The 27,022-nt window shown below is 63.5% G+C and overlaps 2 protein-coding genes, 1 long non-coding RNA gene and 1 other non-coding gene across 10 annotated transcripts; 2 read left to right on the top strand and 2 right to left on the bottom strand.

Annotated features, from left to right (window-relative positions):
• Window positions 1–117: 117 nt before the first annotated feature.
• Window positions 118–17,391, bottom strand: TRAF7 (TNF receptor associated factor 7). Of its 5 annotated transcripts, none has more exons than XM_055339866.1 (21): window positions 17,257–17,391; window positions 9,806–9,924; window positions 9,503–9,560; window positions 7,755–7,846; window positions 6,089–6,205; window positions 5,671–5,763; window positions 5,427–5,460; window positions 4,557–4,740; window positions 4,336–4,470; window positions 3,483–3,700; window positions 3,334–3,407; window positions 3,060–3,108; window positions 2,850–2,977; window positions 2,592–2,674; window positions 1,802–1,841; window positions 1,599–1,715; window positions 1,389–1,511; window positions 1,075–1,194; window positions 855–986; window positions 648–767; window positions 118–495 (listed from the first exon to the last, which is right to left on the bottom strand). In XM_055339866.1, the coding sequence occupies exons 2-21, from the start codon at window positions 9,884–9,886 to the stop codon at window positions 481–483; spliced, it is 2,013 nt and encodes a 670-aa protein (XP_055195841.1). In that variant the 5' UTR covers window positions 9,887–9,924; window positions 17,257–17,391; the 3' UTR covers window positions 118–480. The 5 variants fall into 5 exon arrangements, with proteins under 5 accessions (XP_055195841.1, XP_055195842.1, XP_055195840.1 ...); XM_055339867.1 differs by lacking the exon at window positions 17,257–17,391 and adding an exon at window positions 15,950–16,337; XM_055339865.1 differs by lacking the exon at window positions 17,257–17,391 and adding an exon at window positions 11,826–11,962.
• Window positions 17,392–17,678: 287 nt separating this feature from the next.
• LOC129520124 (uncharacterized) lies at window positions 17,679–20,084 on the top strand. Its single transcript, XR_008666492.1, has 3 exons — window positions 17,679–17,806; window positions 18,030–18,103; window positions 19,943–20,084. It is a non-coding gene; the product is annotated as an uncharacterized LOC129520124 (long non-coding RNA).
• LOC129520345 (small nucleolar RNA SNORD60) lies at window positions 17,847–17,930 on the top strand. Its single transcript, XR_008666578.1, has one exon. It is a non-coding gene; the product is annotated as a small nucleolar RNA SNORD60 (small nucleolar RNA).
• Window positions 18,495–24,623, bottom strand: RAB26 (RAB26, member RAS oncogene family). 3 transcript variants are annotated; one of them, XM_055341122.1, is made up of 9 exons: window positions 24,345–24,623; window positions 23,220–23,330; window positions 20,783–20,824; window positions 20,630–20,696; window positions 20,183–20,235; window positions 19,819–19,884; window positions 19,662–19,718; window positions 19,493–19,569; window positions 18,495–19,404 (listed from the first exon to the last, which is right to left on the bottom strand). In XM_055341122.1, exons 1-9 carry the CDS (start codon window positions 24,501–24,503, stop codon window positions 19,302–19,304), a joined length of 735 nt encoding a protein of 244 aa, XP_055197097.1. In that variant the 5' UTR covers window positions 24,504–24,623; the 3' UTR covers window positions 18,495–19,301. The 3 variants fall into 3 exon arrangements, with proteins under 3 accessions (XP_055197097.1, XP_055197096.1, XP_055197095.1); XM_055341121.1 differs by having other exon boundaries at window positions 19,662–19,884; XM_055341120.1 differs by having other exon boundaries at window positions 19,326–19,569; window positions 19,662–19,884.
• Between the last annotated feature and the right edge of the window lie 2,399 nt (window positions 24,624–27,022).

The following is a 27,022-nucleotide window of genomic DNA, read 5'->3' as shown; positions in this document are numbered from 1 at the left end:
GGGGGCTACATCATGGGGCTGACCAGAGGAGCCCTCTGTGGCTCCTCCCCAGCCTCCCTCCTGCTGGCATTCTGGGGTGGCCTCTCTGTCACTGCAAGGACTGTCCCCACTCACAGCCATAGTCTGTGCAGTTTTTATTTCAATCAGGAAGTAATCAAATCTATATACAGTCTAAAAACAGTAGAAAAGGTGAGTAAAAAGGCCCACAGTCCATCTGGGGGGGGATGGAGCGTGGGCCGGGCGAGCGTCGTACCTGGCACCAGTGGAGGCTGGGCGCGGTCCCGGCAGCGACGATCACAAGGCCAAGCAGAGGGAGGCTCGCCAGGCACAGGGTGGGGAGGACACTGCCTGGCCAAGTGAGCCTGCCTGCCTGTCCCCATGGGCCAGGCAGAGACCCTCCCCCAAGGCCCCTCACATGGCCAGCCTGCTTGGGACAGGCCTGTGAGGTCCCAGAGGAAGCCAACACTGGCCTGGATTCCATCAGCAAGTCCAAACCTGCAGAGGAAGGGCTCTGTCTCAGGTGCCCTTTGGCCCTGCTGCCTCACCACCACCTGCCATTCGTCCTGGCCCTCTAGCTCCTAGGTCTTCAGCCCCCGTCCCCTGCTCCGGGTGTGCAGCCCCGGGAAGGCCCGAGCCAAGGTGCTGACCTTCACAGTGCTGTCCACGGCACCTGAGAAGAGCCGGCCCCGGGACACAGCCAGTGCAGTTACACTGCCCTGGTGACGCAGCAGGGTCTGCGTGCAGATCATGTTGTCCATACTCCACACCTGGGGGCACACGGAACATGAGGCCTCACCCGGGCCCTGCCGCCCACCCTCAGCCTCCCAGCAGCATCAGGCCAGCGCAGCACGCACCCTGAGAGACCGGTCATAGGACGCACTGAAGACTTTGGTCTGGTCTGGTGTGGAGATGACGGCCAGGGCGTACACGGTGCCAACGTGGCCTGTCAGGGTCCGCACCTGCTCCTTGGACTCAATGTCCCACACCTGAGAGAGTGGCACAGGCAGGTCAGAGCCACAGATGAGGGAGGACAGGGGCCCAGAGTTAGGCCCTGCCCCTAGGCGTCCGCCTTACGTGGATGAGGTTCTCGTAGGTGCCACAGACAATGTGGTGATTCGTCACAGCAATAGAGTAGACGCTGCCGCCAGATGTCTGCAGGACGTGGATGCAGTCGAGGGTCCGGATGTCCCAGATCTGCGGACAAGCTCAGGCCACTTGGTCCCCGGCCAGGCACCTCACCCCCAGGGCTTCTGAGGCTCTGGACGCGTGAGCAGCCTCCCCATCCCCCAGGATATGTGAGGGGACAGGGGAGATGGAGCCCCCAGGAGCAGGCCTGGGCGGTGCTGGCACAGGGGGCGGTCCTCCCACGGGAAGCACGCAGGGCATACCTTGATTGTCTGGTAGGAGCCGCTGTACAGGTAGCTCTGGGCAGCCACCAGGGCCCGAACCCAGTGGTTGAGACCCGTGAGCTCCTTCTTTAGCTTCAGTTCAGTGCCCACAATGTCCCAGACCTGCGGGGACAGCTGTGAGCACAGGCAGGGGGGCAGGCACCCAGCACCCCGCTGCCCCACATGTGCATGCGCAATGTCCTGCCGGACCTTGATGGCCTTCAGGGAGCCGCTGAAGAGCATGTTGTGTGAGGAGACCAGCGTGCACACCGGGTTGTCGTGAGCCCGGATTGTGTTCACCTTCTGCAGGTTCTGGATGTCCCACACCTGGTGGGAGGGAGAACGGGCGGCCTCAGGTTCCCAGACCCCAGTGTGGCCCCAGCCTCTCCCGCCCACCTGCCTGCCCCACTCACGATGATGGTGCAGTCCGCTGAGCCACTGTACAGCTTGCACCTGGGGGAGCGGAGGCAAGGTGTCAGGGCAGAAGCCACCATGCTTGCTGACACTGCCCTGCCAGGCCGAGGGAGCAGCAGCCACCAGGAATCGGCAGCTCGGGCCAGCGCCAGGGCCACACCTGCTCTCTTGAGTCCTTGGTTTTCCTGTCTCGGCAAGGGAACCTTGGGAATGGAAGCCTGACCCCTGCCACCTGCTTGGCAGGTGTCTGACAGTGAGCTGGGAGATAATGACCCCGTCAGTGCTGCTGGCAGTGAAGCTGCTGCTTTCTGGGAGCGAGCATGTGCCTCTCTCTCTCCATGCCTCGCGCTCATGCCATGACACGAGACCTCATGATACGAGACAAGAGGAAAGGTCTAGAAGGGGCTACCCTGGGGGCAAGGGGGTCGCCAGGACAGCGACTCGGTTGTCCTGTCCCTGAACCGTGCCCAGGGCTCTGGCTACAGGCCAGCGAGCAGGAGCTGAACTCCCGCCTCCACCATGCCCTCTGGCTGCCTGAGGCACCCCCACACCAGCTCCATACGTCATGAATTTGTGTCTTCAGAGAGAGAGGGCCCGTGTGCCACCACCTCGCCATCCAGCCTTGCTCGAGAGTGAGGGTGCCCCACAAGAGGGCTAGACACAGCCACTTGAGGACACATGGGGCCACACAGGCTCGAGCTATGGCCCACGGGGTGGCAGCATGGGGTCTCCTGTCGCTGGCTCTGCACGGGCACTGTGGGCAGTAGATGCACACATGCCTCCACTCACCCTTGGATGCACAGCGCTAGCACAATGCCGTCGTGACCCTCCAGGGTCTTCTGGCACTTGTAGGTGGTACACGTGTCCCACACCTGCAGAGACCAGGGTCAGGGTGGGTCCCAGCAGGGTCAGCCCAATGCCAGCAAGGATGGAAGGTGTGCTCAGGGAAAAGCCTCGGCCACAGGCAGGCCAGAGCTGGAGAGGTTGGCATGCAGTGCCCACCCTGCCCCAGGCTGTAGACGACCCCCCAGGCAAGACCCCACTCACCTTGATGGTCTTGTCGGAGGAGCCGCTGAAGAGCAGGTCCCCCATGGAGTAGACACAGAGACACCAGACGGGGCCCTGGTGGCCCACAAAGGTTCCTTTGCACTTAAAGATCTGCTGCGGGTCGTAGGCTGCGGAGACGGGAGGAGCTGGTGAGGGCCTGGCGGCGCCCGGGGGAAGGGGCAGGAGCGGCAGCAGCAGGCTGGTACTCACATCCTAGGATGCCCATGTTGAGCCTTGCGTTGATATGGGACAGCTCGTCCTGCCAAGGGCAAGAGCGGAAGGCACTTGGCTGTGGCTCCATTACTTCCCTGCCCCCAGGCAGCGCTCAGCTGGGGCAGAGCAGGTGCAGCGGCAGCTGTCCCTGGCACAGGCACCTGACGCTGAGTGGGGATGGGCCTCCTGCTGGGACCTACATGAGGGGCAGTCCTGAGCCCCCCCCGCTCCCCCCACTGCCCCCTGCACTTGGGCCCCGACTGCTGCTCACGTTCAGCATGGACGCATCCCTGCGGAACTCCATGAGGTCCTCACTGAGCTTGCTCTGGTTTTCGTCTAAGACGTCTGGGTGACAGGGAAGAGGGTGTCAGGGACCAGGAGGAGGGGCTGCCACCCTGCCTCTCTGGGACATGCCCTCACCGAACTTGAGCTCCAGGCTCTTCTCCAGCTGGTCAATCTTCTCTGAGAGCTTGCCCAGCATGGAGCGCAGGAAGGCGATCTCCTGGTCCTTCTGGGCCAGCGCCACGTGCATCTCGTGGAAGCGGTCGTCCGTCTGCTGCAGAAACTCCTTCAGGCCCTCGAAGCGACAGGTCTCCAGGTGCGTCTCATACGTGTCCTGGTTCCCGATGAACGTGCACCTGGAGGGCCAGGATGGCTGCACTGCCCACCGGCTCACCTGCCCACTTGGCGGGAGCCCCTCACCCCAGGAGTCTCTGTCCAGTCCTCCCCACACCTGCTCCCCGCCTATGTGTCCTGCTCCCGCTCAGCACCCAGCAGCTGCTTTGCAAGGAAATCCAGTCACTTTGCTCCTGCTCGCAGCCCTCCGAGGGCCCTTGGCCCGCCTCCCAGCTCCTGCCCCTCCTGCCCAGCACACCTCAGCTGCCCCCCCCCGCCCCCATGGGTCCAGCTGCCCAGAGCTCTTGTGCTGGTCCTTGGCGCACACCCGCACATGCATTAGTTCTCAGGGCCCGCCTTCCCTGGCCCCCCGCGCCCCAGCCACTCCGACCCCTCTGCGTTCCTGTAGGGCTTGGGTCTCTCCTGCACAGCACCTGTACCTCAGGTTGTAATTACACAGCTGGTGGTGTGGCTCCCGCTAGGGTCCGTCTCCCCGGGGACCCTGGCTGTCTCCCCAGCGCTCAGCACACAAGTGGATCTCAACAAAGGTTTGCTGAAGGAGGGACTGTGAATGCCAGCCCGGCCCTCACGCCCTGCCCTCCTGCCTGCCCACCACCGTCCTAGGGCAGCCCCCGCGCGCCCGCCCCCGCCCACTCACCCGTACTTGGAGTGGGGACACTTGATGTGCTCGCACTCCTTGAGGTGGGCTTCCAGGTTCATCTTGAGGAGGGGTGGGCAGCTGGGGTTGTTAGGGCATCGCACGGGCCTGTAGTCACAGCTGCCCTCGTGGTCCCTGGGGGAGGCAGGACACGGCGGGCAGGGGTGCCGGTTCTCAGCACCCTGGGAGCTGGGGAGCCAGGGGCTGTGGAGGGTACTTACTTGCGAGCGCTGAGCTTGATGGTGAAGGGGCACCCTCGGGGGTCCACCTCAAAGACTGGGGGCTTCCCGCCTCCTGCCACCCGGCAGCCGTGCCTGCAGTGGATGAAGAGCTCCCCGATCTGCTCGGCCACCGCAATGTTGTTCACCACCACCGTCAGCTTGGCGTGGTCCACGGGGCACTTCTCTGGAGGGAAGGGCGTGCTGACCCCACGGTCCACCTGGCCACCCCCTCCCCTGGCACCTCTGCTCAGAGCACTGTGGCCAGGCTGTGCTGGGGGAGGACTCTTCCCTGGTGAGCAGCTGGTGGGAAACTGAGGCCTGGTGTGGCAGGCCCGGAGCATGTTCCCCACGCTGGGGGAATGAGCCTGTGTCTGGGGCCTGATCCACTCATCTACCTGCCCTGCTGAGAGGCCTGGAACAGGAGGGGTGCATAGCTGGGCCACCAGGAATGACCACTGGGTGAGGAGGAGGGGACAGAGGCCCCTCAGCTGACTCAGGAGTCTGGGACGGGGTGGAGAGAGCTGGAGACACAGCGTGGAGAGGGGCCAGGCCTGGGCCAGAGTGCCAAGGCTGAGAGAGTGAGGTGGGCAGCCCCCGTCAGAGAGCCCGGGGCCTGTGAGCTGTGGGTCTCACTGCTCTGCCCGTCAGGTTCAGAGGCTGGCCGGCGTGCACCTGGCGCTGCTGCTGCCCATGGCAGAACTGCTGGGGGCAGGATGAGGGAGGAGCCCCCGTGTAGCAGGGGCACCATCAGTGCTGGGCGCGGGATAGGACCCCCTGGAGGGACCCCCCCCACCCCCACCCCACCCCCACCCCACCCCCACCCCACCCTGGGTAACGAGGTGGCCGGGCCCGGGCCTGCAAGGGCCTTACCTGACTTCAAGGCGCATCTTCGACAGAACGTGTGCTGTGGAGATGACGGGTGAGCTTGGAGCACAGCCACAGAGCTGCCCCCCAACCGCCCGGGCCCCCTACAGGGGCACCTGCAGGGCAGCCACACCTGCTGGGCCCGCGACTGAGACTAAAGTTCTGCAGCACAGTGGCCGGCAGCCTGCCTGGCCTCGTGGCAGTGCACAGGTCAGGAAGGGACGGGCAGGGCGGGATGCGGTGGCCTTACCCCACACGTGGTGATCACAGGGTCCTTGAACACGCTGCAGCAAAGCTGGCAGCAGAGCTTCACCGAGGGCTGCTCAGCAAACACCAGCGGCTCCTAGAGCAGGGCGGGCGGGTGAGGGGGCTGCTGCGCCCTGGCCCAGGGAGGGCCTGCTGAGGCCCCAGGCTGGGCCTGCACTGGAGGGGATGGGGACGGTCCCTCTAGCTGCGCCCTTGGCCGCCCGTGCGTACCGTCCACCTGATGAAGACTGGAAGGGACCCCGCCCACCGGGATCCACCCTCACTGCCCGGGCTGAGAAGGCGAAGAGCGTGCCTGGGGGGACTGGGCGGGATCACACCCTCTCACCAGGCCCAAGGGGGAAGGTCCTGCGGCCACTGCCACCACAGACGGAGGGGCCGCCCTGCCGCGCGGACACACCTACCGGCTCCTCCTCCTCCTCAGGCAGCGAGAACGTGGAGCGCAGGGACATGCTGGACTCTGAGTGCAGGGAGCGGACGGAGATAGCTGAGTCGGAGCGGCGTGGGGTGCTGATGGGGGGCTGCAGGGCACGGGGGCGGGCAGCCCGTCAGCCGCGGGGAGGGCAGGGCCCCCTGGTCCCGGTGGGCGCTCACGCGTGTGCCCGGGAAGCCGGTGCGGTGCCTGGGCCCCTGCCTGCCCGGCGGTCCCGGCCCTGTTGCTGGGCCACCCGCGCACGTCTGCCAACTTTCTTTGTGTAAATGGAGAGACTTCCTGCTATTGAATTCCAGGAGGACACGCTCGCCTGGTCCGCTTCCTGCTTCCCGTGAGGGAGTGTGGGCTGCGCACAGGGCGCCTCCATCAGCCAGTCCTGGGTCAGCCTCAGTGCCCAGACCGCCAGAGGGAGGGACAGCTGGTGGATGCTACAGGGCCCTGGGTCCCTGGGTCCCCTCGGCCAGGCCACTGAGGCTCTCATGGAGGGCAGGGACGCCCCCGCTGACCCCGGGCCAAGATGCCTAAGCCAGAGGGGGAGGGTCTGGGGGAGCCAGGGGGGGCTCTGTCCCCCCACAAGTAGGGATCCTGTAAGAGCCACTGCTCCCCACACTCCCGGCTCACCCAGAGGCCTCATTCATGAACCACAGACCTCCAGCCTCCACAGCCCATGGGCCCGCGGCTGCCCCTGTCTCAACAAGGTCAGGAAAATCCCCTCCCCACCAGCCACAGGGGAGTCAGGGGTCATGGAGCCCGAGGCAGGTGCAGCCACAGGGAGTGGGGCGCCAAGCATCTGCTTTGTGCTTGGAGAAGGCCTGGTGCAACGCCTAGCATGTAGCACGTTTCAATGCGTACAAACACCGTTTATCTTTGGATTAAATAGAATCCAAGGCGTGGCAGCCCAGCACGTGAAGGCGTGGGTCCTGCGAGGCTGGGAGGGCAGGAGAACTAGCTGGAGTCAGCCAGGCATGCACCGGTGAGGTCCCGCCGAGGGAAGGCAGAAAACAAGGCCTGGGACAGGCGAGTGGCAGGAGGGACCCAGCCACCCCCCGGGCCAGTGCAGGTCCTCCCTTCCATTGGCAGGGCCAGGGCCCAGACAGGCAGAGCACAGCCACCCTGACGCTGGCCACACGGCCTGGGCATGGACAGCCAACCCGACACTGCCCCAAGCCCCTTCCTCACTCTGCAGCGCCAGTGGCAGGAAGCTCTCTGGCTGTCCCGCACCCGTGCAGCCCTCACAGCCTCCAGGCACCTGCTCGGGCCTCCAATCTCCACCCGGTGGCCCACCCCCCATCCTCCACTCCACACCAGAGGCACCTTTAAAAATGGAAATCTGATCTTGTCACCCGCAGGGCTGAACAGTCCGTGGTTCCCGTCGCTCCAGCTTGTAGGCCCTGCACCCTACAGCCCAGCTGCCCTCTCTGGACTCGTCTTCCACGCAGTCCAGCCATGGGTACTGAGGCCTTAGGGTGTCCGGACACGCCAGCCCTCTGCCTCCTTGGCCCACTACCCACTGCAGACCTACACTGGGGCATGCCTCGCAGCTGAGCCGCCCTCTTCAGCTACTCCAGGGACCAGGCTCTTGGGAAGGGGGGCACGGCAGGAGGCTGTGGGGAGAGGTGGTCACGGCACAGACCTACCATGCTGTCATCCTCATCTCGTGGTGAGTAGGCGAGGGTGCTGGAGGAGGACGGCGTCCTGCGGTGCTGTTTGTACGTGCTGGTCCCATCAGCTGCCAAGCAAAGAGGGTTGGAATGCCATGAGTGGGGGTCACGGGGCTGTGCCTGGCCCATCATTGTGGGAGGCGGGCCCCTGGGCAGATGGGCCCAGCAGCGACAGGAGCTGGGCCTGACATGGGGCTAGTTCTCTCTGGCAAGTCTCCTTGCCCCCACCCGCTTCCCTGGCCTCCTTCTTGATCTGAGGGACACTGGGCCAGGGCTGGGCTCGTGGGCAGCTAGGAGCCCCCGGCAGGAGTCGGAGCATGGCAAGGGCAAGGGCATGAGCTGGCCTGAGCCCCCAGCTAGGGCCGTGGTGGTCCAGGAAGGGAGGAGCCCCCACATTCGCACTCCCTAGGTGGGCTGAAGGGAGGGTGGAAGGTCTTCTCTGCCTCTCGCCTCTGCCAGCCTGCTCCTGGGGCTGCCCTGTGTCTGGCTGAAGCACGAGGCCAACGCATGAGTGATCATACCCAATGCCATGTGCTTGGATCTGGGATACGGTCTTGTCTGCCCTCAAGGAGACCCTGCCAGGGTGGGGGCGGGGGCTCTGATGGCTTCCGTGCACCCGGGAGTAACAAAAGCAGAGAGGCCCCTCAGCTGGTGTGTGGTGGGGCCTGGGACAGGCCACTGTGGGGTCCACTCGTCTTCCACTGCTCCCCTGGCCAGAACCCTGCCCAGCCTCCGGCCTTCTCAGCCCACTGCATGGAAGGTGTTGGCCAGGGGTCCATGTGAGAGCCCGAGAACCTCCCTCACAGGCCCTGTGGGCAGCAGCGGGAAGCCCTGGCATGGCAGGCACCAGCCTCCGGCCCCAGCCAAGCCCAGACGTCATGCCCAGCCCCGAAGACCTGGGTTCGTGATTCCAGGTCTGAGCAGCTGCCTGTGACTGGGCCTTAGTTTCCCTATCTGTACTGTGAGGGGCCCGGTGAGGCACGCCCAGCTCTGACCCCTCCCCACCACTGAGCAGGGTGCTGGTGGGGCGAGTGCCAGACAGACTCGGCCCGGAGCCCTGCAGCTTCTGAGGGTGGCGAAGCGTTGAGGAGAGCACCTCAGGTGCTGGGATGACAGGGGACGTTTCTTTTCTTTTGCTCAGGACTGAACGTCAAAGAAGAAAAAAAGGCCCTTTCAGAGCCTCGGGCTGGGTCACCCAGTGGCAGAGGAGCCTGCGTGAGCACATGTGCGAGGCAGCCCCGCCACCTGCTGGAGGAACCTCCAGAAAAGCCCTGAGAAACTAGCTACTTGTGCAAGGAACAGTGCAGCAGAAAGGTACCCCCTGAACCCCCTGCCCACATCCCTCGTGACCCTCGTGACCCGGGAAAGAGGCTGTGCCCCCGTTTGTTGCTCCTGATGACCTCCTCCGATAAATGGCCCAGGGGTGCAACCAGGCTGGAGGAAGGACCCTATGAGTCCTTCTCACCTGCCAGTGTCCTGGGTGGTCCCCAGTCCCGGTCCTGCAGGGGCTGCTAGGACCTTGGGGCGGGGACGGGCCAGGGCTCCCTAGGGATGGGTGGGGGATCCAGGGTGCGGGACGGGGACGCAGCAGCAGCAGAGCAGCAGGGAGCCCCCCTCCAACGCCGGTGCCGCTCCTGCCCCACCGGAAGCACCCCACAGACCCTGGCGGGAGCTAGTGCCACCCAGTCTTGCCAGCCCAGACCGGCTGGGGCTGGCACACTCACCTTTCGTGATGGTGGTGACGGCCGAAAAGGCGGGCCCAAAGGTCGTTTCCATCCTGGTCTGGAGAGAGAATGCAGGAGGTTTGACCCCAGCCCCCGAAGTGGATGTGGGGACACACACACACACACACACACACACACACACACACGGACATGCCTTCATGCCGGTGTGCCTGTGGGCATGTATGTGTGCGTATGCATGGACCACCCAGGTCGGGAGGGATCGGCTCCAGAAGCTCTGCTGGAGGGCCGCGCATGTGTAGCAGGCGTAAAGGGCAGACCCCGACCCATGAGGTCTCCTCTTACCCCAGCTGCGACGTCTGGGGTGGGAAGGTTGGCGGGTCCCCCGGAGAAGCAGTTGTAGCGGGCGTTCTTGCCCGAGCTCATGCTCTAGAGAGGCATCTAGGGTCCTCTGGCAGCGTCTCCTGGGCGGGCGGCATAAGGGGTGGGCTTCAGACAGTAGCCTGGTCCCCGCAGGCACACTTCGGCCTCTCCGCCACTGGTCCTGACGAGGCGCGGCCACATGGGCAAAGTCCCTCTCCCTGCCCACCTCCCGCCCCAGGTGTGCACAGGCCCCAGGAAGGGAGGAGGCCCCGGCTGTAGGCAGGCAGCAGGCCCTGAGTTTTACCTTCCTTTAAGGCCTAGCCCTTCAGAAAAGCCACTAGTTCCGCCCCAGAGGTGGAGGCCCCCACGGTGCCATCTGACCCCCCAGGTGTGAGGGCAACTGTCCTGGGGGCCGAGACTGGGCCGTGGCGCCCGGGGCGGGATCAAGCCATATGCCGGCTTCCTGCCAGGGTAGGTGTGTCAGGCCCTGGGTAGTCCCCGTCCTGTGGACAGGGGACGATGGCCACACCCCAGGGAACCTATGCATGACACACCTGGCGCCCAACACTCAGCCTCGAAATGCAGATAAAGCCATTTTGGGGGCAGGGGCAAGAGATGAGAGCCCTGACTCACTCCCCAGGCTTAGCTGAGGACTCGTGGGCGGAGGTGGCAGGAGAGGGCACAGTGGGAACCATCCTGGGCCTCCGAGAACAGAAGAGGGGAGCACAGGCTACTGGAAGGAGAGGGCCAGCGGCTGCCCAGACCATGGATGGGCCGGGGAGAGCTGCTCCACTGCCCCTTCCCAGAGGCCCTCCCAGCGTCAGGGTCCACAGTCGTGGCCTGTGCCCCACCTCCTGCCATGGCCCGGAGTCAGCGTAGCCACAGGGCCCCAGTGTCAGGCCAGGCTCCCCACGAGGAGGAAGGCTGCATCCCCAGGACTGCCTCCACCTGGCGGACATGAGCTCTCTGCCCCGGGAGACCCCTGAGCAGCCCCCCTGGGATGCTACACCATGAGCTCATCACCAGCTGCCCAGCCCAGCCACCAGAACAAGTGTCAGCATCTATCCGGGAGACCAGCTGGTCTTGCTCCTATGGGACGGAAGGGGGTGTGGCAGGCTGGGGCCCACCCCGTGGTCTGAAGGCCTCCAGGACTGGGAAGGGCGCCTGGCGGGTGGGCTGCTAAGCCTCCCACACTGTGGGAGAAGGCAGGGGATGCTCTCTGTCCCCTCCCACGGTCAGCTGGCTGCAGCACCTTCTCCATCAGGCCCTTGTGACCCAGCACACCTGGCCACTTACGTCTGCCTCACACACCCCGGAGCCACACAGGGGTCTTCGGGCCCAGCCTGCGGTCTCCAGGAAAGAGCTGGCCCTCAAGCTCTGTCCCCACACTGCTCCTGAGCTATCTGTCCGGCCCTCACCCTGTGTTCTCTCCCGCCTGCCCCTTCAAATGTCACCCTCAAGCTCCCCTCCCAGGCTTCTAGACTCAGGCCTCAATGGGTGACTCTCAGCCCCCAAGTTGGCACCCACAAGGTACTGCTAGCCCTGCTCAGTGTGCCCTACGGGTCCAGCTAGATAGAGGGACGCACGAGGTGGGCCAAAGCCTCCCCTCCTGCCCACCACTCCCCCTGCTGTGACTCAAGGGACTTGGCTGTGTGTCCCAGACCAGGCTCTCCAGTGGCTTGTCCTCTGGGGGGGGGGGGGAGGCAGGCAGGGGCTCCTGGGAGTGGGCAGTATCAGGCCTGAGGACAGAGGTATGAATGTGGCGTGTCCAGAAGCCCAACCTCCAGCGCCACTGCTGGTCTCCGTGCTAAGCAGGAAATCTTGGGTGCTGCCCTGCTTGGATTATGGCCACTGTGGCCGGGGTGAGGTCCATACAGCTCAAATAGAGGAGCTCCAGGACTCACCTTTCGGGAAGCCCAAGGTTGGCTCCTACCTCAGCACCACGGGTGAGCTGGGAGGAAGGTGGGGGTGGGTTGCAGGGAGGCGGCTGGCCCACACTGACCTGGATTTTACAATCCATCTGCTCCCTCTGCTGCAAGCTCCCAAAGCCCAGAGGCCAGCCGCCAGCTCCAGCAAGCAGCACCCGGGGTCTGGGCAGCCGCGACCCCAGCAGGGACACTCCCCAGGACCCCGGCCAGCCCGCCAGCCCCCATGGGGCCTGTGTGCCTGTTGCTGAAGTCTGAGAGCGCAGGCGTCAGGCGTCTGGCTCTCCCTCGCTCAGGAGTGAAGTAAACAGAAAGGCATGCAGGGCTAGCAGGGCAACATGCAAATGGGCTGGAGAGTCCCCCAACGGCCAATAGCGGCCTCGACAGACGCAGGGCAGCAGGGCGGCGGCGGGTGGGGGCAGAGAGCAAAACCCAGCCACAGAAAGGGCGGAAGTAGGGACAGAGTAGGGAGGAGGGAACCACTTCCCCATTTACACAGGCTGGCACGCAGCCCCAGGGTGCAGGCCACTGCCCCCGCCCAGCTGTGCACCCCCAACACAGGGATCAGATCCTACCCTAAGCATCCAGGAATTGAGCAAGATGCCCTGAGCTTTCAGCCCTGCTCCCTCCCCAGGGGTTGCATCTTGCAAGAAGAGTCTTCTCTGGCATCCTCCAGCTCTGCAGGCCAAACCCGGGAAGTGACCTGCACAGCTCCACACCCCCTGGCCGCCCAGCTGTCCTGGGGGTGTGCCCCAGCCCCCGGGGGTTGGCCCCTTCACCACTCCACATTACCCTGTAAGCAGGCTGACAGGGAGCTGTCAACTGGACAACCGGACTCTCCCAAACTGGGAGGAGCTGTGTGGGCTGGACCTGCCAGGCCCAGCTGGGGTGGGAGGAGACGGACACCCCCCACCAGCTCCCCCTCCCCAGCCAGGTCCCTACCCTGCCTCTTCCAGGTGTCTCAGCAGAGCCCAGGGCAGGGACCTGAGAATTCTCTTAGAGACACAAGACCCCAAGTCCCGGCGGAGATGGGTGGTCTGTCTGCCTCAGGTGGGGGGGGGCGTGGTACCCAAGTGCGCTCAGGGTCAGTGCAGAACCAGCCCCCCTGTAGCCCCTCACGTGAGCCTAGGGTCAAGGCCCAGGGATCTTTGTCCACCCACATCTGTATCCAAAGGACTTCTGGGGCTCTGGGGTACACTCCCTGCCCAAGGGGGAACCAGAGATCCACCTACAAGGTCCTACCCCTAGCTCCTTGCCGGGAAAGCCCCCCCCACCAGCCCCCTTCTCTGGGGGACCCCTCCCCAGCTCATGCCCTGGACAGAAGCCATCGGGATCTGCTAAGGTGTCACCCTTGGGAGTGTGGGACACTGGTCCCCCAGCGTGGTTCGTGTGGCCAGCAGCCAGTGGAGTGAGCAGTACACATGCTGGAATCCCGTGGGGGGGGGGGGGCGAAGCAGGTCTTACTAGAGCCAAGCCCCACCCTGAGGCAGCTCCCCCAGCTGCCCCAGGCGGAGGGCGTGGTAGGGTCTCCCAAACAGCCTGTGCTGAGCCAGCAAAGGGGTAGGCGTGCCCTGGAAACCCCATCAGGCCGCACATTTGGTGGTGACATTTGGTGGTGACGGTTCCGGGGGGAGTACCAGTGACTCAGGACACCGCAGCCCTGCCTGGCACAGAGCTGTGGGTGGCCGGCTGGATTACAGCCGGAGCTCCAGGCACAGGCCCCGTACTACCCACGGACCATCCAGCCCCTGGGTCAGCCTCTGCCCAGGGCCCCCGGGCCCAAGCCCAAGCGGGGCAGCCAAATCCTATAGAAACAGGCTGCGTTGCCATAGCAGAGCCACATACACTCCCCCTGCTGTTCCCTGACGTCCTCTTGGCATGTCTTTTCCATCCCAGACACGCAGGGTGTGATGTCAGGGATCCCCTCAGCACCTCAGCAGGCACTGGCTCGAGGCCGGCCAGGCTTCCCTGCCCTCACCTGCCACCCTTGTCTCTGTACCCACAGTCCTAATCCACAGGAGCTCCAAGGTTGTCCCTGGGATGCTGGGTCCTTACACCCCCGCCTGGCCTCTCACCTTGGGTATCCAGGCCCAGCCTCTCCAGCACCCACAGGCCCCTCTGCTGGAGGGAGAGCATCCCTCCTGCTGGGCCAGCCTGGCTCTAACCCCCACTCAGCAAGGGGAATGCCTCTGCCTTTCCACCTGCCCCTTGGGGCCAGACTCATCTCCAACTCTTTCCCTCCCATAGGATGGATGGCCACATACAAGCTGTAGACTCAGCCTGGGGGGGCGGGGCTGGGGGGTACTCCTGGAGAGCTTCCTGGAGGAAGGGGCTGGCCAGATCCGGAGCAGGGAGAGAGCATTCTGGGAAAAGGTGGTATTTGTCAGCACCTGGCTGCAGGGCCCACTCTTACCTGCCCACACTCTCCCACCAACTCAGGGTCTGGCCCACCTCCAGCGGCAGGGGTACAAATGGGAGCGCGTCCCACGCTGCAGCACGTCCCACGCTGCCTTAGATCAGCGAGTCTAAACCTGTGGAGACGGGTCCTGGGCCTGTGCCCAAGAGCCAAGTGGCCAGCAGTGGCTTAGGCCCAGGCTACACCTCCAGGCCACTTGGCCGGTTCTCACCGCTCCCCATGCGGTTTCTGTCCCTCTGCCTTCCTCTTTCTCGCTTCCCTGCAGAAGCGAGGAGTGCATGCGAAGTCCACCCCACTCCCGGCACATCCCTTCCCTCCTGGTTCTGCAAGGCTGCTCCTTCTGCCTGGGGGCTCCTGGGGTTGGCTCACCCCCCAACTAGACTTCCAGACAGCATGCCTCCCCTGCTGGGGGCGGCCAAGCAGCAGGTCCCCGAGTGACATTAGCACCAGCTGCCCCCCCCCACCCCAGGGGCCCATTTCCTTTGTCGTTTGCCTGCCTGACCCACACTCCTCCACGGAGCAAACCAATGCCTTCTGCCGCAGGGCCAGAGCACACAGGACGGCTGCGGGGGGCTGGCGGGCCCCTCTTGCCTAAGGCAGCCTGAGCGCCTGGCGAAGCCCCAGCGGCCCACCCAACAGCAAGGTCAGGCCAGTGGGGACCCAGGTTCAGAGCAGGTTACGTCCTGCCGACACCGCCCAAGGCTGGACACGCGCTGACCCCTGCAAATGTCCTTTATGGAGATGGAATAGCATCACGGTCAAGGCCACGAGCGCGGGACTCAGGCCTGGATTCAAATCCCACCTCTGCCACACAACAGCTGCGTGACTTTGGGCAAGCTGCTCACCCTCCTGGGCCTTCGATTTCCCAGCCCCGAAATGGAGTGGATGTACCCACGTCCAAAAGGAACTGTGAGGGAACCCTGGGTCGCGCAGCGGTTTAGCGCCTGCCTTTGGCCCAGGGCGCGATCCTGGAGACCTGGGATCGAGTCCAACGTCGGGCTCCCGGTGCATGAAGCCTGCTTCTCCCTCTGCCTCCCTCTGCCTCTCTCTCTCTCTCTCTCTCTCTCTCTGGGACTATCATAAATAAATAAAAATTAAAAACAAACAAACAAACAAAACAAAACAAAACAAAAAAACAAAAGGAACTGTGAGAGACGCTTCTCAAGGCACCATCTAAGGCCCCACCAACAGCAGCCTCTCTCGGGAGCCGGAAACGGAGCTGAGAGGCCATCCCAGGACTTAGAGCCCGCAGGAGGCCACGCGGAGGCCAAACGAAGCCCTGTTCCTCCTGCTTCGCTTCCTCTGTTCTGCCAGCAAACTGAGGAGCCCGCCGTCACTGAGGCCAGGCAGCCCCAGGCCAAGCTGTGCCCCGAGCCACCAAGCCACGGCGCCCAGCCTGCCTGGGGCCCCCCAGCCAGCACGGGCCCTTCCACACACTGCTCCCATCTCCCGGATCGCGCCTTGCCGTTCCCATGGCCAAGTTCACAGCCACCACGGCCCAGTCCCCATGCTGGGGAGGGGGCGCGAATGTGAGCTGGAGCTGCTGGGGGCCCTGGGAGGAGAGGTGGACGAGGCTCCAGAGTACTACTGATCCCCGTAGGCACTTTTCTGTGGGTTCTTGTCCCGGCTAAGTCAATACTGCAGGCTTTGGTCTGTTCCACTGGTTTCTAAAAATACCATGACCCACAGCCACAGTGGGGGTTACTCCACAGGGACTCCTCAGGAAGGAGGACTCCCCCTCCTTCTCAGCTGGTTACCTCCTTCATCCAGGCTGCCCCTACCTACCTCCGCTTCCCCTCACAGTGAGGCTCTGGCTGCCGGGGGGATAATGCAGAGATACCACACAGGAACCTCGAGACACCGGGGCTGGGGGATTCCATGGAGAGACGTGAATCCCCAGAGCAGTGCAAGTAGGGGTTTATGACACAGAGGTGGTGTCTGCTACTCAGGCCTTCAGGGAAGGGGTGTGGGAAGGGAGGGGCCCAAAGAGAAGGAATGAGGAAGAGAGAGGCCACATGCTTGGCAAAGGCCAGGGGGGTGGGCAGACACCAGGAGAGGGGACCTGTGTGCGCGTGGGGAGGCCTGTGGGATGGGGAGAAGGCTGGGCAGCCTGGAGCTCCAAGCAGAGGAGGCTGCAAAGGGCGGAATCCCCAGCCCTAGCCTCCACCCCTGTCCTGCCAAAGCAGGGTGGGATCCAGAACTGCAGGCTCAGCCCCAGCTGCATGCCCCTGCCTGGTCAAGACAGCAGACCCATTGAGGGGTGGGAGCCCCCTCCCAGCCCGCTGTCCCTCACGCACAGGCCAGCCTCCTCACCATCTCCTGCTTCCCGGGGAACATCAGTCCGTCCTCCACACATGGCCAGGAGCTCCTTACTAGAATTGGATCTGACGCTGGCTCTCGTGGCTTGAGTGCCTCCCTGCCACCCTGCGACGGCCTCAGGGGCTTGCCTGTCGCCCCTCTGCCAGCACTCCCTGGTGCACCTGGCCCCTTCTCCTCACTCTGGCCTTTGCACACCTTGCTCCCTCTGCCAGGCATGATCTTCCAGCAACTTCCCAGGACAGGCTGCTTGCGGGAGGAACCTCCGCCCTCACCAAGGCGGTGGGAGCGCCCAGGGCTCCCCCCCAGCGTCCTGCTTCTCCCACGACACCTATCACAACTCCTCAGGATTCCGCGGGTGCTGTCCAGCGCTCCGCACCCGGGATCACCGGCTTGAGCCCCCAGGAGACGCCTGCCAATGCCTGGAGGCATTCCGGGTGGTCACGGGGTGGGGGGGAGGCCCCTGTATCTAGCGGGTGGAGACCGGGGATGCTGCTCCACGTCCACCGAAGCACGGCGGGGAAGACTCGGCGCCCAGTGTCAACAGCGGCGGGCCGCAGAAAAGCTGCCGGAGAAGCAAAGCCCGCGCCAACCGGGGCCGCGGCGCCGCTCCACGAACGCGGCGGGGAGGAGGCAACGAGCAACGACGGCGCGAGACCCGGGCCCGCGCCCGCCCCGCCCCCCAGGCCGCTCCCCCCGCTCCGCGGGCCCCGACGCGCCCCCCGCGCGGCCCCGAGGCACGAGCCCCGGGCCAGGCGCGCCTCGCCGACACTCACCCGCCCGCGGCCACCGGGGAGCGGCAGCGCCACCCTCCCGCTTCATCGTGCCCCCGCGGCCGCCGGCCGGGAAAGGGACAGGACGTGCGAGCCGGAAGCGCCCGGGCGCGGCGCCCGCCGGGACTTGTAGTTCCCCGACTCGCAAATGTCCGTGGGGCCGCCTCACGCGCGGCTCCTCAGAAACTACGACTTCCGGCGGCTTGACGTCAGGGGCGGGATTGGCAGCTTTAGAATCACTCTATGTTGCAGGTCGGAGTCTGATTGGCTGCTTGCAGCTGTCGCTCACGGTTCTGTTCGGGCCGGGAGCGTATCAGCGGCGAGGGGGGCGGTACTTCCGTCAGGAAGGCCCAATCGCAGCAGTAGGGCTGTTTCTATAAAGGCTTGAGCCTCGCGCCCTCCTATTCTTTCCCGTGGGCGCCGTGGGTTGAGGTCGTGTCCTCGCTGGGCCCCCGGTGGGTCCGAGGGGAGGTTCCCCCAGCCTGCGGCGGGGCCTGGCCTCTCCCGTCCCGGCGGAAGGTGCGAACCCCCCCAGACCTACTTCTCCCTGCAGGTGAGGCCGGGCCGGGCCTGCTGTCCCCTATGCCCCTTGGAGCCTGTGATGAGTCGCTTTTTATTTCTGACACCTCGTATGAAAACTGCACGTGCAGTCTGATTATTTTGCAAAACTGAGGCTTCGGGGCGTGCCCTGGGTGACGGGAGGGGGCCGGGGGCGCCTTGTCCAAAGGCCGGGAATGGGCTCTGTCTCCATGTGGACGCTGTCTCTTTTCTTCCAGGGCGGCGGGTGACCCGACTGGAGGCCCTGACCCAGAGTCCAGGTCTGTATCTGAAGCGCTCAGCAATAAAGGTGGTGAGTCAATGGGCGCGCAGGTGTCTTTCTTCTCCTGCGCGTTTGACCCCAGGGGACCGGGTGGGGAACCTGCTCGCCCCTGGGCAGGCCTGAGACAGGGCAGAGAGGGATGTGTGTACAGGGACTAATCCATGCTTGTCCCGAAGGGCAAAAACAACGGGTTTTTGTTGTTGTTCCTTTTGTTTCGCCTGTGGCTTGGGTGGGTCAGGAACTCTTTAATAACTCACTAACCGGTGCTGGAGTCCTGTTTCTTCCCCTGTGCTCTCTAGACCGCTTTGGGGTTCCAAGCAGTCTAGTGATGGGGGCTGGGGCGGACTCTTGAGTGTTAAAGGCCACCCATACTTTGCTGAGGGGCCTAGGACAGGTTTCTTTCAACAGAAGAGACAAGCAGTCCAGAAAACACAACTTTATTCACTAGAACTGAAAACAAAGGCTCTTATTCTAAAGACTGACTTGAAGATTTCCATACAAGGTGGAGCGTGCTACCAGCCCCCTGGCTTGCCCTCGCTGAGCACAGGCCTCCCCGGGGCTGGCAGTTTTCCCTGACTTTTCTGTGATTTCCCACATGCTGTTCTGTATCACAAAGCCACAACTGTGGCGTTCTTCAAGGTCGTGTGGAAGGAAGACCCCGTTGATGTCTGAACCAGAGTCTCCTGGCGGGTGAGCTGGGAGCAGATGGCTCTGGTCCTTGCGGCACAAATGCACAATGCGATGATTTGCGGCGAAGCCTTCTGCCCCAGGCGTGGACAGCAGTCCTGCCTTACCCTGCCTGGGCAAGTGTGCAGCTGAAGACATGGCTTTCTAAGGGGTTAGGCACTGCACACGTGGTGCTGGCGCTGGGGCCTGGCTCCGGAGCTGGGCGTGTCCAGGAGGGGGCAGCAGAGCGCCCCGCTTGGGACTGGCACCCCTCACCGTTTGTGCATGGCGAGCCCCCACCCCCAACCCTGGTACAGAAGACCGCGGCTCTTCTGCCCAACCTTGGCCAGGCCCTCGGGCAGCAGCAAGTTAGGGGGGCTGCAGACCTAGTGGCTCCTAGAAGCCCACTGGGACTGAGGCTCTGGGAAAGGCAAGGCTCGGTATGTCTGGGAGCCAAGAAACAGACACCCTGGGGTGACTAAACCAGGGGGACCCTGTAGACCCTCCATTCGGCCTTGCAGGGGCCTCCCAGAGGATGTGCGGTGGCAGTGCCCAGCCAGGCTTAGGGTCTGCAGCAGGAGGTGCCTTGGCCCTCCCTCTTGACGTAGTCGTGCAGCCGGAAGCGGGGTTCACTGGGGGCCTTCATGGAGCGCTGCTTCAACTCCCTGTGGGGTGGGGGTGACCGTGGAACAGAAGCCTCTACCCCAACAAGGGGTCCGGGTCTGAGGGCTCCTGCTGAGTGCCAGGACTTACTTTGCTATGGCTGTGAAGGCCAAATCCACGTTCAGGCCTGTCTTGGCGCTGGTCTCCATGAAGGGCAGCCCGTACTCCTGCAAACAGCCGCTGCCAGCCTGGTGGGGACAGCCCCAGCCCTGCAGCCCCAGGGACAGACACCCCCGGCCACCCACCTACCCTGGCTCACCTTGGCTAGCTTCTCCCCATCCTCCCTCTTCACGACACGCTCCTGGGCAGAGTCCACCTGGCATAGGGGTTTTGGTGAGAGCTGGCCCAGGGCTTCCCTCTTCTCCCCACACCTGCTCTGTAGAGCCAGGGTGGAGACGACAGGCTGGGGTGCTCACCTTGTTGCCCAGCAGCATGAGCACCACATTGTGCTGGGCATACTCGTGGATCTCGGTTAGCCAGGCCTGTGGGGGAAAAGCTGAGACCAGCCCAGAGGCTGGCACTTGTCCCTTGTCCCTCCAGGCTGTGCTGCAGAGTGCCTGTTAGGCTCAGACTCCCAGGCCAGGCCCAGACACAGTTCCTGGAACGTTCGAGGCACCACTGACAAAGACCTTACTACCCAAGGTGCTGGACTGATGGAGCTGGAAGGTCCCCAGACCCCGTTCAGCCTACAGGGACCCTGAGCCACCAGGGGGGCCAGCTTTCCCCACTGTCCCCAGGATCCTCAGCCTCTGCCCGCCCCCCAGGAAGGAAACCACTGACCTGGATATTGTCAAAGGAGGCCTTGTTGGTGACATCATAGAGCAGCAGCAGTGCTGGGGGGCAGAGGGCCAGTGAGGACATCTCCAGGGCACACAGCGGCTTCCTGTCACCCAAACCCTCGTGCATCACAGCCTCTACACTTAAGGACATGCTCAATCCCTGGGTACCTTCCCCTTTTTTTTTTTTTTTTAAGATTTATGTATTCATGAGATGCAGACAGAGGCAGAGATACAGGCAGAAGGAGAAGCAGGCTCATAGGGAGCCCAGTGCAGAACCCGTTCCCAGATTCCGGGATCCCAACCTAAGCCAAAGGCAGGTGTCCAAACACTGAGCCACCTGGGCATCCCAAGGGCACCTTCCTCTGAGCAGAAGCCAGGGGAACAGGGTACCCACAGAGCATAGCCTCCAATTTCCCCCAGGGCTGGCATCCCACGCCCACAGGCTCACCATGGGCGTCGCGGTAGTAGGCGTGGGTGACGCTGCGGAACCGCTCCTGGCCAGCTGTGTCCCAGATCTGCAGCGACAGGCACATCAGGAGTCTGGGCTGCCAGTCTCTCCTCGGTGTTCCTACCTACCCTCACCCCTACCCCCATCTCTCACCTGCAGCTTCACCTTCACGCCATCCACATCCAAAACTTTGTTCTGAAAAAAATAAAAAAATAAAAAAAAAAAAACTGTTCTGAAAGACAACCAGCCAGCTCCACTGAGCCTAGCCGCCAGCACTGCCCCAGGCAGCAACTGGGGACAGGGCCCCCGCGGTGGGGGGGAGACCAGCAGGCTGGGACAGAGCCTGAGATTGAGGGGCCCACTCTAATCCTGTCTGCCCCTCAGCTGGCTGGGTTCTCCCATTGGACTCCTTTGCCTCCCTGTACTTACAAATAAGCCTTCCCCTGGAACCCAAGTCCTGAGATCCAGCTCTCCCCACCCTCACTCTCCACCCCTGCAGCTCCTACACTTGCCCCCTGGTGAGCCCCTTCTGGTGCCCAGGGCCTGGAGGACACCTGGCCGCTCCACTCTGACGGCCATCCTAATGGACTTGGGAGGTGGTTGCCCTTCATGGCCAGTTATCTGGGCCAGGTGTGCTTTCTCTGCCCACCTTTGAAGCCTGGCACACAGCCCCACCATCTCTACCGCCTTTATAGGCCCTTTGCCACCACCCATCTCAGTCACGGAGTCCTGTTGCTCTGGCCCTCCCTTCCCTTACCCAGCACCTATCTTGGTCTGGCCCAGCCACCCACCTTTTGCCAACCACACCCACTCCCTATACCCTGGCAGACCACAGACCCTCCGCCGCAGCCCCCCTGATGGGCCATCAGCTCCTCACAGCTCTACATGTGCTGCTCCTTTTGCTCAGTCCCCCAGAGCAACTTAATCTAAAGTTACTGTGGTGTAACCCCAGGCCCATTACTAACGTGGGGCTCAGTTTCCCCATCCACAAATGGGGATAACCAGGGCGTCCAGCACGTGGCTGTTTCAATGGCTTTATGAGCTAGTATGCGCAGAGCATTGAGAACTATATCTGGCCTAGGATGATAGCTGTTCTAATTTAAAAGCCTCTTGGGACATCTGAGCAGCTCAGCAGTTGAGCATCTGTCTTCAGCTCCGGGCGTGAACCCCCATCCTGGAATCCAGTCCCACGTGGGGCTCCCTGCGGAGAACCTGCTTTTCCCTCTGCCTGTTTCTCCGTTTCTCTGTCTCACGAATGAATACAAACCTTAAAATAAAGGCCTCTCTTCCCCAGGGGAGAGCAGCACCCTGAGGACAGGGCCCAGCGCAGTAACCACAGAGCCCGAAACTACCTGGTATGCAGTGAGTGCTCCTTGTTTGCTGGCTGGTCATGGTCCCTCACTAGGCCCTCCCAGCTCAGGGCTAGTGGCAGGGAGTGGCCCAACCCCACGGTTCCCATCTGCTGTGGTGGGGGTGGGGGCCTGTTAACCCCCAGCGGAGGCTCCTGGCAGCTGGAATGGCACCACCTCCCTCTTCCCCAATCTCCTGCTGTCCGGGTGCTTCTAGGTCTCCCAGGAACCAATGGCACAGCCATCTGCCAGGCTGAGGAGGCTGGGGAGGACACCCGCCTTCACTGGCACCCTTGAGCAGGGGTGTGAACTGAGCGGCCTCACCTCCCCCACCACCTGCCCCAGAGCCAAGAGGGAGGTTAGAGGGGGGAGGTGGGGCCAGTACAGGCAAACTGTCCACACCCCACACTGTGCCTTTCGGACACCTGACCCCTTACTAAATCTCAAAAGACTTGAGAGGACCTGGGCCCCCAAGCAGGGTAAATGGCCCCCAGACGGGTGGGAGCCCCTTTTCCGTTCCTAGGATGGGCCTCCCTCCCAGCCTCCCGCCAACTGGGTCTAATTAAAGGGTGAGAAAAATGCAAATTTGGGATTTGTCTAGAACATACCAGCACCTTGGCAAGGCACTCAGAATTCAGACTTGGTGGGTAGAGGTGGGGGTTCAGATGCTGGAGCCCCACAGGCCTAAGGCTATGGCCCTCATCATTCCTTGCCAACCCCACAGGCTGTTAGGGTGTCGGAGTGTGGGGAGCCCTGAAACCCAGGGACACAGCCCTCCTGTTGGGGGCAGTATGGGAGGGGGCTCTGGCAGGGGGAACAGCCAGGTGGCAGCACTTCCTGTGAGCCTCCTCGCCCAAGGGCAGAGACCTCCCCCCAGCTCAGGTCCTTCTGCAGGCTGCCTGGCACCTGTGTATGGTGGGGCTGTGACGTTAGCCTCCCAGGTGAACACAGGCCTTGAGTTTCCCTCTGATGGCTGCAACCCAGGGCACCCGGAGGCTCAGAATACAGCCCCAGGCACCTGGGTGCCACCCCTGCTCCAATCAGATGCAGCCATCACCCATCTCCAGGCATCCCACCTCAACCACCCCGAGCCTGAGAGCCAGGTGGTGCAGGCAGGAGCTGCCCCCGCCATGAGCCTGTGGGTGTCCCAGGGGTGTTGTCAGAACTCCGTGAGCTGGTGGCAGGGGCCCAGGGCACAGCTGGGTCAGCTCAGCGCTGAGGACATCAGCCTCTGCTCTCACCCGGAAGTCGATGCCCACGGTGGAGATGAAGGTCCCTGCCAGGAAAGCCCCATCCTTGAAGCGCACGAGCAGACACGTCTTCCCCACGCCTGAGTCCCCCACCAGCATTACCTAGAGCGAGCGGGAGGGTCAGGTGTTAGGGACCGAGGGGCCCAAGGCGCTGGCCCGCCCAGCAGGCTGTCTACTCTTTCCTGAGCTGGCCTGGGCAGGAGTGGAGAAGTGTCCCAGGCCTGCAGGTTCGCAGGAAGGACGTGGGAGCGCTGGGGCAGCCAGGATCCCTGACGGCCTGGGCCTCCAGGTCTACCTCCACAAGGTTCTGTGCCTCTCTCTCCATCAGTGGGGAACGGGGGCAGCTGCCTCCCTCCAGGGCCCTACCTAACCTCACCCCAGGCCCTGTACACCGTGCTTGATCTGGAAGGGGAGCGTTTGGGGCTTGGCGGGGAGCAGAGGCTGGGGGCTGGGGACCTTCTGAGAGGCCTTTGGGGGTCACTGTGCCAAGGGGCTTATTCTAACCCCAGTAAGACTGGAGGAATTTGCCACGTGAGGTCAGATCTTGGCGTGCGCAGGTGCCCAGGTTGGTTTGGGGACAAGGAACGGCAATCAGGGCCCCCCTCCTCCACCCCTCCCCCAGCCTGTTGTCAAAGGCCCCAAAACCCAAAGACAGTCCCCACAACCCCTCCACAATCCAAAGGCATCTGCCTAGGCCCGAAGGAGGCCCCAGTGTTGCCCACCAGACTGGCAGACCTCTTCCTAGTCTCCTCCTTCCCCCAAAAAGAGGAGACCTACAGCCCCTGGGGTGAGGGAAGGGAGCATATGGGATACGGTGAGCCGGGGGCCGGGTGGGTGCGGCGGCATAGGGAGCGGGGAGGGAGCCCCGGCCAGGTCCGGACCCCCTGTCCCGCCGCCAGCTGGGGCGTCAGGGGGCAGGCCTTGCCAGCCGTGGGCTCCCTGAAATCCGGGTCTGACAGCTGTGCTGTACGCGATGCGCTGTGCCAGCTGCGGGGCGCCGCTCGGGCGGGCTCCCGGCCCAGGACCCGCGGGGCCCTCCGTCCCCTGCCGACCCCTCCGCGCCCCGCTCGGGCCCAGCGCCACCTGCTGCGCTCGCATGGGTGGGGGCCGGCTCACCTTGAAAGCGACGTTGTAGAAGTCGCCGCCGCCCAGCGAGGGCCGGGCGGGCGGCGGGGGCCCGATGGGGCGCTCCGGCCGGGACCCGTTGGTGGCGGGCGGCGCGGAGGCAGCGGGCGCGCTGGCCCCCTTGCTCCTGGGGGTCTTCTTCCTGGACATAGCGGGCGGGCGCTCAGGGAGCTCCCGCTGCAGCCGCCGCGCCCCGGGCCGCCCTGCTCCCCGCGCCCGCCGAGCGCGACCCGGACCGGAGCCCGTCCCGCGGCAGCGACGGCGGCGGGATCGCGGGCGCCCGGCTCCCCGCGCCCCGCGCCCGCAGCCCCGCCCCCGCGCCGCAGCCACTCAGGCCCGGCCTCCCTCCGCCTCCGCCAATGGGCGCGCGGGGGCGGGCGCATGCAAATGAGCAGGCCGTCCGGGGGCGGGGTCACGGGGCCGGGGCACTGCCCCAGGTGCGCGGGGTGGGGAGCCTCTGCCCCTGGCTCCGCGGCCCCCTCCCTGCACTGCCCCTCGCCTGGGGACCCTCCCGGGATGGCCCCTGGGCCTGGGACGGGGGCTCTGAGGCAGTGGGACTGCGTGGGGCGGACACCTGGGGGTTCTGGCCCTTCTCAGCCAGAGACGCCACCTGGCCTGCTGTGCCCCCACTTCTCCCTGTAGGGCAGGAAGCAAACTGGGTGCTCCCGGCGCTCGGCTCAGCTGACAGCTGGTTACCAGAGGCGGGACAAGCCAGCAACCGAGAGCCGCAGGCCGCTCTTCCCCCAAGCTGCCCACCGAGCTGAAGCCCCAGGATCCTCGGGTGAAGGGAAATCCGAGTTACACCCGCATCCCGCCCTCTGAGGGGCCGCTCCCCTGGAGCTGTGCCCTTGGGAGTCTGGGAGGAGGAGGAGGCGATAGGCCCCGCCCCAGGATGTGGCTAGCCCCTTGACCTTCTGGTGCCCCGTTCTGACCGCCCCGAAGAGGCCAAAGTGCTGACTGTCTGAACCCCATGCTGGTCCCTGGCTGACCAGTCTCCATAGCCTGACACCTCCACTGGACTGTCTGTTTCCACCCACGGGTCTCTGGGTCTGGAGAATAAGGCTGAGATGGTCCTGGAACCTGGGGAGTGGTGAGCCTAGACGCCCCGGAGCAGCAGGTGTAGGTGCTTCTGGGCAGTGCTGGGATCAGCCTCTGCTGCACGCTCCTCTGGCAGCTGGAGGGATGGGCTGGCTGTGCCCCCAAGATATGACACCTGTCACATGAGCCCTTTCAGAGGCCTGAGCCCTCTCCCTGGCATTCCCAGAGCCGAAATAACGATAATGGAAATGGATGGAAGCTGGGGCTTCTAGGGCTCAGGGTCTGGCGGGGCCCTGTGTGGGATGGGCCGTGGGAAGCTGGCCTTTCTTGCGTATCACTGTGTGTCAGGCACAAGTCTTCCTCAAAAGCACCGTGTGAGGTGGGTGGTGCTGTGATCCCAGGATCAGGTGGGGAAACTGATGCCCAGAGAGGAGATGGGAGCTGTCCAAGATCGCCAGGCTAGAAAGTGACAAAGCCGGGATTTGTACCTGGGAACTCGCTCCAGAGAACATGAACTTCCCTGGCAGGGTTGGCCCGGGAGTCCTCGGGAGCTGGGAGACAAACCTGAGGAAGCCCTCTGAGGACCCCCTGGCCTCCTTTCTTGTCTCCTCTGACCCCCACCGCCTTCCTGGCCAATGCCCACTTGTGTGGGTAGAGGGCCTGGGGGTGGGGGTGTTGAGCTCCCACTGCCGGGGCCCTGGGGACTCCAGGTGTCCTATGCTCCAAAAGGCCAATTTCAGGGTGGTTGGCCCAGGGTCTCAGCCAGTACCCCCTGACCCCACGTCCTAGGCATTGGGCTCCCTACTTCCCCCTGCCCAAGGGAAACCAGAAGGAGTTTGAGTGCTCTAGGGGTGGGGGCTATAGGAAGGCAGCCTCTGTCAAGGGTGAGGGCTAGTGCTAATGGGGTGACCAGGAAGAGAAGAGGAGACAGGCATTTCAGAGACCATGGGGAGCCAGGAGAGGAGGGAAGCTGAGCAGCAGAGGAGAAATACTTTGAAACTCGAAACCTTTGAAACTAGGAGAATACATGAAAAAACCTAGGTCTCTGATTTCTTTCAAAAAAAGAAAGTTCAAAAAAAAATTTAAAAAGAGAGAGAGTTCTAGGTCCCTGGATCACGGCATTCCTCTTGCCTCTCTTGCCTTCCAGCACTCCTCCTAATCTTTGATCATTATGTCCCTTGCTTTCTCTGTTTGCCATCTGTCTCAGTCTCGGGAGTGTAAGTTCTCTGGGTACAGGAAGCAGCTTGTCTTGGTCACTGCCATATCCCTGGCAGCTGGCTCCAGGCCTCAATAAACTTACTAAATTGGTGAAAGAAATATGAGTTAGAAATGGGCCCCACTTCAGGAGGACACGTCATTGCTCACACAAGGTTGAGGCCGAATGTGCTGCAATGTGCAGTGAGGCAAGGCCTGTATAATCAGGTACTGAGAGCAGGTCTTCGGGGAGGAGAGGCATTTGTTCTGGGCTTTGAAGGTTGAACAGGAGTCCAATAGAAGAAGAGGAAGAGAAACTTGCAAGCTCCCAGTGACAGTAAGTGGGCATTTTGAGCGGAAGAGGCCAAACTGTGGTCCAGTTGTGTGGAGGAAATCCAGCCTGTAACACAGGAGAGGGCTAAAGTATAAAGTGAATT

This window comes from Nyctereutes procyonoides, unplaced genomic scaffold, assembly GCF_905146905.1.
Source record: "Nyctereutes procyonoides isolate TBG_1078 unplaced genomic scaffold, NYPRO_anot_genome, whole genome shotgun sequence".
NCBI classification, from domain to species: domain Eukaryota; kingdom Metazoa; phylum Chordata; class Mammalia; order Carnivora; family Canidae; genus Nyctereutes; species Nyctereutes procyonoides.
Note: the sequence above shows the minus strand (reverse complement) of the source record. Positions and strands in the feature narration are given on the sequence as shown.